Here is a 10,868-nt window from a genome sequence, read left to right as displayed (position 1 = left end):
CTCTATGAACCAGGCCTTCAGTGCTATTTTATTTATGTTTCATTCATGTCATTGGAACAGGAGTCCTCCCAGGACTGCCTGGATCCTTCCTGAGTGAGAGAAGAGAGGCAGCCCATGGTGTTAAGTGTAAGGATGGCCTTTATTTGTTTAAAAAAAGTTACAAAGGAAGACCACTGTAGTATGGAACAGATATTGTGATCACCTATTTTTTTTTCTTTAATTTAGTTAAATGTACTCTGGTTACCAGTATTTCAGTTAATGCTCATTTTTAGCTTACAACAGTACAGACTCCATTCTTCTACCAAATCTTTCTTGAATTATGAGCTGTCCTGCAAATTTCCATTCAGAATCTCTTCCTTTTTGGGGAACAGAGAAGCTGTTTAACCTGCCAATTGCCAGCATAAAATAACCTTTATAAAGTTCAGGGTGAAGGGCTATAGTTTTACCCCCACCATCCTCACCCTGCACCAGAAGAGCCTCTCTAGGAGGAACTGAGCTACCACCTCACCCAGCAGGTGGACAGAGGATTGCTTTATGCTGGCAGTAAAGAGCTGGGAGAGTCCTGGGGGAGAGGGACAGCCACCTATGGACGGGGAGATGGAGAGCAAGTGGGAGGGACTGACGTGTCACACCGAGTTACCACACAAGCCAGGGGCCTCTGCACTTGGGAGGCTTTGTTACAGTTTTAATTTGCAAACAGACTGCCATAAATCTCATTCACCGTCTCATGTCTGCTCCAGGAGAGAGAGAAAACTCAAGGGGTAACATGGATTTCATCGTGGAAGGCCTTAAATTACATTATTACAGTAGAAAATACAGGAGGTAGAATATAACTGAAAGGACAAATGCAGGTTAAGAGTCAAATCTAGAACAGCTCCTGTAAGCTACTTAAAACATGTTTTTAAAAACTAAACCCAGTATTCCAATAACTATAGAAAACAGTTAAAATAAAATAAATTGCCATGAGAGCCCTTATATCATGCTTGATACAGGGAGGTAGGATGTAAGAATCTGAAGGACACATGAGACATGACACTTATCTACAGCTCCTGTTTGCTTTAGTGAGGACATTTTCACAGGTCAGTCACCCTCTTCAGCTTCAGACTCTGACTCTGCAACAGAGAGACCCCCTCAGTGGGTTGCCAACCCCTCCTCCCTGCAGCTCCCACCCCCCCAAATGCTGCTGCACCCACCTGGGCAGCACTGGGGAGCTTTTCTACTCCCCCCCAGGGCCACATCTGCTCTCAGGGGCAACTGCCACCCCTATCCCCCCCCAAACAAAGCATTATTGTTCCCAAAAGGAACAAGCTCAAGTTGTGAGCTCAGCTGCTGGTTACCTTCTTCAGCGTTCTTGAGCCATTCGACAAACTTTTTCATCTGCTCCAGAAACACACTCTTTCCTTTTGCAAGATGAGCATCTTTGTACCACTTCAGGATGGGTTCCTCACTCAGCACTTCAGCTGCAAGACAGTTTATTTATTTATTACAGAGCAAAACCACTGGCAGCCTCTCCTGCCTCCCCTGGAAGCATCACAATCCACACTCCTTCCCTGGCCATGGCTGGACACAGCTGCACCAGGAAGTCTGGACTTCCAAGCACCCTGCAATTCAGATTTCTTTAATTTTTATTTAATTTTCAGATTTCATTTAACAGCTATTCAAAAGGGAGCCTAAAAGCACCCTAGAACCCCTTGGTGGGCTCCATCTCAGTCAGCATTCACACACAGATCTGTTCCTAACTAAAAAGGGCCAAACAGCCTTAAAATCTACCACTACCTTTGACCTACCACAACTCAAAATGCAGCAGACAGGCAGCATCCTTGCCTAGAGGAACACTTCCCCACCTGCCAAGGACAGCCACATCCATCTTTTGTGTTTTACTGCTCCATCTTTGCAAACAGAAGGTAAGAAAGTTCTTCATGTTTTGTTTTTTTTAACACTGATCTTAACAGAACTGAGGTATTCTGCAAGTACAGGCTTTAAAAAAAAAAAAATAAAACCAAACCCAGCCAACCAAAAACCAAGCCCTAGACTGCAAGACCACAGCACTTACCTTTGTAGAAAAGCACCACTATTTTCTGGAAGGCCTTCATGAAGTGAATGTTGTCATAACAATACTCCTGAATCTTCAACAGAAGAGTCAGCTCTGACTGACCTTGGGTAGTAAAGGCAGCAAGTAGAGGGCTGTATTGCTGCAACAGGAAGGACAGGTTGGCACACACTTCACATTTACAGCCTGACCAGACCAGTTTCACCCAGCTTCCATCACCCACTGCTTAGAAATTTGCAACCCCCAGCCCAGAGAGCTCCTGCAGAAGTCCTCAGTGACCTGGGTTGTAACAACAGTTCCAGAGGGAGAATTCCTGGTCTGATGCTGTCTCTGCACCAGGGGCTTTGGAGGTTTTACCTCACAGCACAGGGAGCTGGAGAGAGAGGAAAGCACACACCCCACACAAGGGCAAGTTACAGTACCTTCAAGTGCTTAATGGCTTGCTCTGCTACCAGCTCCTCCTTTTTGTTCCATTCCACCGTGCTCATGACACTTGACCAGATTATGGCTACCACAGTCTGTTCTGAGATGTTGTTTTTCTTCATCTCCTCCTTCACATACAAGATTATCTGCCAGACAGAATGGGAGAGTCAGCACACAGGGCACCACATGTGACACCAAGCTAAATCACAGCTTCTGCTCTTTTGGAAGCCTTCAGAATGGCAAACAATCCCCTTGAAACTACACCAGGATTATTTGGAATGTTAAAGACTACATACAAAGCAGATACATAAACACCCTGGGTCCTGTTTTTAATTCTCAGTGAGAGCTAAGTGTGTGAGCTCAGTATTTAATTAGGAATGTGCCTTTGTATTAGTACCAGATGCGATTTCACTTCAGGTGATTTGAGCAAAGATGCTACAAATAGAAAGAAAAAAAATGGAGAAAAAAGAAAAAACCAAGCACCTATACCTTGGCTACAGACAAATACTCACATCCTTGAATGGATCTCCCCGGGACATCTGTTCCTGCAGCTCTTTCTGCAGCTCCTTCCGAGCTCCTATGGTTTGCTGGTTCCGAACATACTCGGAAAGTTCTTTCAGTCCTGCTTCAGTGAAGTACTTGGAGAAGTGTTCAACACTTTGCTTGTTGGCTGGGAAGAGTTCCTGAAAACCAAGTTCACAGCAACTCTTTCACAAAAGCAGTGTCTGCTGAGTGCTTTGCCAGAAAGCACCATTAGCTGAGCTGGGTGTGGATCAGGTGGTGCTGTGGTACTCACCATCAGCCTGTTGTCCATGTTCACCTTCCGCAGACTGACAGCCACTGCATTAATGTCTTTCTCATTGATCCAGGATTTGAAAAGCTTCACTGCAAAAGCTGCAGAGACACCTGTGCAACAGGGAGAGTGGTGATACTGGTGAAGTTCAAAACAGAGAGGATGCTGCAGCCTCCATCCAGCACCTCCAGGCTTTTCTCACCGCTCAGCATCACACACTCAGCTCTCTCCTGGCTGCAATTCAGGAAGGAGCCTCAAGACACAACATGGAGAGGTCCCCCTCCAAAACACACAGCACCAGTGAGAGCACCCCCAGTGCCATGCAGGGAAGTCCTACACACAAGCCTTCTGAAGAGACAAGTTTTCTAAAACCTTAGCAAGACCTTCCAGGTTGTGAGGCAGCATCTTCTGCCTTAGCTCAGATGAAAACTAGTGAGCTGCAAGGTTGTATGTTCATCCCCATTCCCATCCCCTTTCGATGGTTCCCCTCCCCTAAAGGAGAAGCTGGGCAACACTCACCTTCCTTAACCAAGTTCTCATTGTACAGACTGTTGAGAATGGAGGCATTAAGTGTCCCATTGGCCAGCAGAATACCTGTCAGCATGGCCAGCTTGTTCCGCTCAGACTCTGAGAACCCTTTCAGGAACAGCAGCAACTGCAAGAGGGATCAATAAGTAACAAGAGTTGCCACACAACTACCACCTCTTAATAAAGCTTGGCCACTGCCCCCACAACAGACACTTCTGGATCAACCAAGCCATTCAACTGGCAGGCCAGACAAGGCTTCTCCACCAGGCATACAAGCTGAACACTGAAGTGTTCTATTTAAATATTTAAATAAAAATGTATGATATAACTCTTCTGTACCCAGTGATTAACCAGCAGGACTTAAAGCTTGATGTGTCTGCTGGTGGGGCCCTACTCCATACCTTTTTGACTTCATCTTCAAAGCCTTTCTCCAGGTACTTGTAACGCCTGATTAGCTTGTTAAAAACCTAAAAAGATAGAGTTTATTATTTTTTTGCTCTTAACTATTATTTGATTAGAATTTTAAAAGATCAAGTTCAGTAAAATTGGTCTGAACTCCTTCGAGCACTTTTAGCTTAGAAGAGTGCTAGTCCACCTCTTCTAATAAGCTTCTCAAAGCCATGCATTATTTCTGTCTAAGCTTTCAACAAGACAAGCATTTCATTTTTGACCACAAAAGAGTTCAAGTTCAGTTATATTCATTTCAGAACTGACCTGAGCAAATGCTTGCATGGTTTCTAGGTCTTCCTGTGCTGCAAACACACAGATGTTTGTGCGTGTCATGTCATCTGCCAAGGTACCACCTGGGGCTGAAGAAAGGTGGCAGTCAGCATCAGTGGTGTCACTCCCTGGGGATGTGCCCCTAACATTCCCCACGTTGCCCTTCCAGGATGAACCAAGTGACTGAATCACTGAAGACACCCCCACACTTCCCTGTGCTCCACACTGCTCAGGGGGACCTTGAAAATCAGTACCTTAGATGGGAACATGTAAATATTCTGCCCCTATTGTAACTGGATTAGCAACAGCCCTTGTTTACACACACCTTGATAACAAGCTCCTCTTCCCTTAAAAAAGTCATAAAGCTGCTTAATGCTAGAGTGCCTTTGTAGTGCCTGCTGCAACAGTGCTGGTTTTAAAGTATCTGTTAAATAACAGAGTAGTTCACAACAGGAGATGACACATACAGAAATGCATGCTCAAAACTCAGAGCCCCAGAGATAAGCCTGAAACTTCAGTCCTGAAGGGCACTTCAGCTTTTTAGCTGCTCATTAGATGATGCTTCTTCACTGTTCCTCTTCAATTTAACAGGCATTTGACTGGCAGCCAGGCTGCTTCACCACCTGGGGTGAAGTCACATCACCCACTCCAGTGCCAGAACACCTCACCACTGATTTTTATGCCATCCCACATATAAGGGAGATCCTTTTATTATCTATTAGTCAGAAACACGACTTAATGACAGAGATAAGTGCTAGAATATTAAAAGCTGGTAAGGCAACAGGATGCCAGCTTTTACTTTGGCCTTGTCTGACTGAAGATCAAAACCAGTGTAACACAACCAGCTGTTATAGAGACCCCTGTATCACCATTAATACAGCAAAGCCTCCTCTCCCCTTCCCCCTCAGCCCCACTCCCAACACAGCATGGGTTGTTACACAGAACACCTCCCAAACCTAGCAATTTGTACATCAACAGTTATAATCAGCAATGCTCCACGTGGCAGGCAAGTTTCCTTACTCGTGCCACCAGCTCCTCTAACATCAGCAAAAGAGCCTCTTGCTAAACAGAACATGACAACAACTTCAGTCTAATACACAGCTCTGAGACCAGCAGGCACATTTCATCAAGTGAAGGCCTTGCTGAAATTTTCAGCATCTCACCTGACATTTGTATAGGACCAGAACATAAACCTGCCACCCCCCACAGCCAGGGACTTCCTCTCCTCCCCCTGTGCATTTGGGTCACTTCAGTTCTATTTCTGTTTCATTACAGGAAATTTGCTGCAACTGCCAAATTTCTCTTGGAAGTCCTCTCCCCCAGCTCTTGCCTAAGAAATGCTAAAATCCAAGTCTAGGCAGACAAAGGGTGCTCTTCACAGCCTGTTTTACAGAGCTCCCTGCCATCTGAACCCCTCCTCACCCATCAGTCCTCAAGCAGGCAACACAAACTCTGAATCCAGAAGTAACGCTTTTCTTTTTTTTTTTTTTTCCCTACTTTTCAACCTCATTTAGCTTCATCCACTTCCTACTTGGCCAGTGAGCATCTCTCCTGCTCTTTGCTCTTTTCACCCAGTGTGCATGTGACAAGATACTTTGCCACCACATGTCCCTTCCTCAGCTCCCCGTGTTTTCTGCTGACTCAACCACCCTCTCATTTCTCACTCCCTGCCACCTGCCAGAGCCCACAGCCTCACTACTGCCAACAGCCAACGATCAATAACAGCAATTCCAAGCCCAAGCACCTCATATTCCCCTGTACACAGTATTACTTCCCAAAATAACATGGCAGGAGGCACAAAGTCCAGAGGTCGTGTCAGAATTTCTCAGGGCAACTCTGATGACCACAGCCCACACACCTGAGACAAGCATTCACCCACCTCACACCAGCAGAAGGGACCCTGACTGCAGAGTCAAGATCCTGGTAAAAACAAACAAGCAAACAAAAATCAAAAGGCCTATATATTTTCCTTTAGGCCAGGTTTCTGCTGTCCACACACTGAAGACTGCAAACTGACTCAAGCAGAAGTAAGGCATGCAGAGTATTTCTGCACTAACCTGATCGCTGCTGGTCACTAAGATGGTCAGAAAGCTTATCACAGACAACTTCAAACTCTGCTTTACACGTTCAGTGGGCTCTTCAGCAGTTTTTACACTGCAAACAAGCTGAGCTTTTCACAGCCAAGTGAACAAAGGCTGAGAGCAGCCTGTCAGAGGCACTTACCCAGCATTCCACCAGCCACCAGGATGTCAAAAAGCGTTTCTGCATAGCGGCGATAGTCAAGTTTTGCACCAGAAGCATCAAGAAACTTTGCTACTGCCTCCAAGTCAGTGCCAGCTTCAGTTAAACCTTGAATAATACAGTCCTGGAACTGGGTAGGGTCAAACCTCTCTTTTTCATCTGTAAAGACAAAGTGTTGAAATGAAGTTGTCACTCACAGTTGATTTTTTAAGTCTGTCGTTTTAATCTTAAAAACAATAAACACAAACAAACAAAACCTGCACTGGCAAGTTAAGCAGAACTGAGATCATTCCAGTCTTCCAGAGAAGTGGTACTACCTGGCATTAACACTGAGTTCACACTGTAGCCTGAAAAGAGGCCTGGAAAAAGTGGCCAAGAGAGCAATAGGAAGCTTCACTGCTTCCATTCTCACCAGTTAAGGCTGGGGGCAGGGCTACCAAAAGCTAAATTCTAACAGTACTTTCACCAAGAACAATTGTTTCTGATGGTCATTAGTTGGCTCTAATAAAGCTTCTGACCTCTCAGTTTGATTCCTACAGCCCTGTTCCTGTTAGACCACTCTTTGCCCCTTCAAAAAGAGAGGCTCAGCCACATGCAGGAAAGCAATTCTAAAAACACCTCCCTACAGTCTCATGCATTTGACTCATGTTCCACTTCAGCCCTCTGGGGCTGTCATCATTTTGGACAAAATACTCTGACTGAAAAGCTGTGAAATAAACTAGGGTTTACTTAATATGCAACAAATTAATCTGTGTAACTAAAAGAAAGCCTTAAACAGAAGAGGTCTTCAGCTTTGCTCATCTCAGTTTGTCCTAAGACTGTGCAAGCTGTAAGGGGAAAGCTTCTAGAGAAGAACTCTGCTACATATTTTAAACTTTGAGAGCTTAAACTTAGCCAGTTTCATGAGCCATCTGTTAGCAACCCTCTGCAGGGGTCATACTGGTGTCTTTACACTCAATGCAAGTATCAACACGTTGGAACAGTTGGAAGTCTGGAAATATTGGATCATTTCTTTGCCAGGACACATCCATGAAGCTTATGGTTACTGCAGAGGTGCTTGGAAGCCAAACTATTCTCAAATGCTTGGAAAGAGAGAAAAACTCAGAATCCAATCATTTCATCTGCCAGACAAAATGCTATTCTCCCACTTCAAAGTACTTCTACTTTAACATCAGAGCAGGTTCTGTGAGCCAACATGTACTTGTGTACCACTTCATTACTGTTTCAGGACGTGGAGCATCCTTAGTGTGAGCTCTAAAAGCTCTCCCTGCTTCCTCTTCAAAAACACAACCAAACTACTACATTACTCATCACACCTCTTCAGTCACCAACTCTCCTTATGGAAGTAATTATGCACATACAGAGACACACACTTAAATCATCCCATACCTCAGGAGGGGGTTTTTGTAGGTTTTTGGGTTTGCTCTGTTTGGGTTTTTTTGTTTTTTCTGTTTGTGGTTTTAGGTTTGTTTTGGTTTCAATTTAAACCAATTTCACTTGATCTCAAAGCCCCAGGCTGCTCTCAGTTAGGCAAGAGAGATGCCATCTAAGAAGAGCTCCATTTCAGAAACTATAATCATGCTTTCAGACTCATGAGGCACGTTGCTGTGCAAGCAGAGAAGATGAATCACCACCCAGAATGGTCCAGTGTCTACAGCAAGGTTCAGATAACTCTGATTTCCCACTGACTGTGGGAGACTGACCAAGAGATGTGAAGCTAGCTCAGCTTATTGACAAAGCTGCTGCCTCACTGCAACCAAGATGTAAAATGGGTTCTGTATTTAAATGGGATCCCTCAATCCTTGTAACTGATTGCACAAAACCCCTGAGACAAGGTATTTGATTGTAGGTTTTTTTGGTTTAGTGTTTTTCTATTTAAATTAGGTATTCCTACTTCCTACACTGGGTTCCTAGGAGGTTAGATGCTCCTTCTATGTATGTATGAACGTGCCACCAGCCTGTGCAGGATTTTCCCTGTATCTCAGGGGTACTTTATACTTCTGCCTCCAGGCTAAGCACACTCAGTACATTTTCAGATTGACATCTCTCAAGCCACGGTTATCACAGTAAATCCAGCTACAATTTTTTAGTAGCACAGAGCACACCCTGGAACCCGGAGTTCGCCTGGGTTAGACTTTATATCCATCACGGCCTCCTTCAAGAGATTTATGAGACGATTGTGAAGGCAGCACGGTACCGGGGGCTCCCTGCATCAGGCCGGGCACACAGCACCGGGTACCGCCAGCGCGCTCACCGCAGCCTCCTTACCTCTTTTTCTAGTTTTGAAACGCTGGCCTGATAGCGTCGGCTTCTGCGGCTTTTGATTATTCATAAAAGACACCCTAGAAGGAAGCAGAAAGGCACCTCAGGCCCGGCTGCCCCGGAGCTGCCCGCCCGCCCCGCGCTGCGGCACCGCCCGGCCCGGCCCCGCCGCTCCTCCCTCCCTCTCTCTGCCTCCCTCCCTCCCTCCTTTCCTCCCCTTCCTCTCCCCGGCCTCCATTTTCCCCGCGGCACAGGGCCGCTGCCGGGGAGGTGCGGGGCAGGGTTAGGGCAGGGGGAGGCCGGGCCCGGAGCCCCTCAGCCCCCTCATCGCGGAGGCTGCGGCTCCGCTGCGCCCGCGGTGCGCGGGAAGGCGCAGAGCGCGGAGCCCCCGGAGAGCGCCGAGGCCGTTACGGCCTTGGCCTTGGCGGCAGCCGGACCCAACCGAACCCAGCCGGCCCGCACCGGCCTCCCGGCAGCACCGGGCGGTACCGCCCGTCCCGGACCGTCTCCTCACCGACTTTAAGGCAGAGAGAAAACGCCCGAGCGGCCCGAAGCGGAGACGGGCGCGGTTCAGCGGCGGAGAACGGCGGCGGCAGAGAAAGCGCTGAGAGCGGAACCAACGCGAGAGGGAAAGGGGAGGGCCGCCAACACGCCCCGCCCGAACCGAACCACCCCACCCCATCCCGCCCCGCTCCGCTCCGCCCGAGAGCACGGCGGCAGAAGGGGACGGGTTTACGCCGGTCCCGCTGATCCGGTACCGGCGGTACCTCTGACCCCCATTCCCCCCCCGGCGGGGATGCCCTGACCCGGGAGGGCGGGAGCCCCAGGGACGGAACCAGCCCGAGATCACAAACTTGGGGCTAAACCTTCCTCAGCTGCCTAATGTCCCACTAAACCCAGCAGTCGTTTACTGGAATAAAACTTGGGAAAGGCAGTATCAGCATTTTGTTCCTTCTGTTGGACAGATATACACCGGGTAGATGAAAACTGGAAAGGCTTAAAAATAAGGAAAAAACCTCTGCCTGCCATGTACTTACACACGAATGTGGGAATGACACCACCATCCTTTCTGGAGCTGGGGTGCTTGTATTTGCATCTGGAAGTAAAATACAAGTTTTTTCTCAGTTGTAGAAGATGGCTCTTACATGCCTTTGAGAGCCTTAATTGCAATAAAAACAGTTTCTTCAGATTAATATCTTGGGAGTGAGGTTATAGAGGTGAGCTCTGTCCCAAAAAGTTCAGCCAGTAGCATGGCTGAGTTTGTGAGGTTTCATCTCACAACATTTGCACTAATTCATCCTTGAAACAATACTGGTTATAGATCACAGCATCATGAAAATGCAGGACAGAGTTTTACAAGTCAGCTTTTATTGAGAGTATGCAATTTTTCAGGTGTTAGTTTGAGTAATGTCTGGAGACTCATTGAAAAAGTGTTTTCTCTAATATAAGGATATATCCCAGATCAAAGCCCCAAATCCAAATGCAATGGATATTTGTGTGTGTGTGGTCAGACCTGAAACCTCAGCTTTGCCCTTCAAGAGGAGGAAAGGCTGAAGTTCTCAGGCAGTTCAGTCTTGTGGATTCTAATGCAGAGATCTGAATAGCATGGCCTGAGCATTCATAATATATTAACTCTGATATGTTCTGGTCTTAAGTAACAAATATATACATACATCAAGTTTAATAACACCAGAATTTCTGTTTCCAGCTAGCACAGTGCTGCTCTGTATTGTTCTGTTTCCTCCAGCTGCTACTGCTTGGCCAGGGTGTAATCCCCCTGCACTCTGGGCAGATCAGATTACTGATCTTTGCAAATCATCTTTTGATCTCATTATGTTTTTTCTATCTGCT

The 10,868-nt window shown here is 46.6% G+C and overlaps 1 protein-coding gene across 1 annotated transcript; it reads right to left on the bottom strand.

The window, feature by feature from the left end:
* Positions 1–120: 120 nt before the first annotated feature.
* On the bottom strand, positions 121–9,684 carry BZW1 (basic leucine zipper and W2 domains 1). Its single transcript, XM_071747931.1, has 12 exons — positions 9,532–9,684; positions 9,024–9,097; positions 6,738–6,914; positions 4,509–4,603; positions 4,196–4,261; positions 3,786–3,921; positions 3,270–3,379; positions 2,986–3,156; positions 2,473–2,619; positions 2,054–2,192; positions 1,338–1,460; positions 121–1,112 (listed from the first exon to the last, which is right to left on the bottom strand). The coding sequence occupies exons 2-12, from the start codon at positions 9,085–9,087 to the stop codon at positions 1,081–1,083; spliced, it is 1,260 nt and encodes a 419-aa protein (XP_071604032.1). The 5' UTR covers positions 9,088–9,097; positions 9,532–9,684; the 3' UTR covers positions 121–1,080.
* Positions 9,685–10,868: the final 1,184 nt, after the last annotated feature.

Source organism: Heliangelus exortis, chromosome 6 (assembly GCF_036169615.1).
Source record: "Heliangelus exortis chromosome 6, bHelExo1.hap1, whole genome shotgun sequence".
Classification (NCBI taxonomy): Eukaryota; Metazoa; Chordata; class Aves; order Apodiformes; family Trochilidae; genus Heliangelus; species Heliangelus exortis.
Note: the sequence above shows the minus strand (reverse complement) of the source record. Positions and strands in the feature narration are given on the sequence as shown.

Coding starts and splice junctions, on each gene's coding strand:
- BZW1 (XM_071747931.1), bottom strand. CDS start 9,087: ATGAATAATCAAAAGCCGCAGAAGCCGACGCTATCAGGCCAGCGTTTC. Junction 4,262..4,508: donor CCATGCAAGCATTTGCTCAG/GTCAGTTCTGAA, acceptor CTATCTTTTTAG/GTTTTTAACAAGCTAATCAG. Junction 3,157..3,269: donor ACATGGACAACAGGCTGATG/GTGAGTACCACA, acceptor CTTGGTTTTCAG/GAACTCTTCCCAGCCAACAA.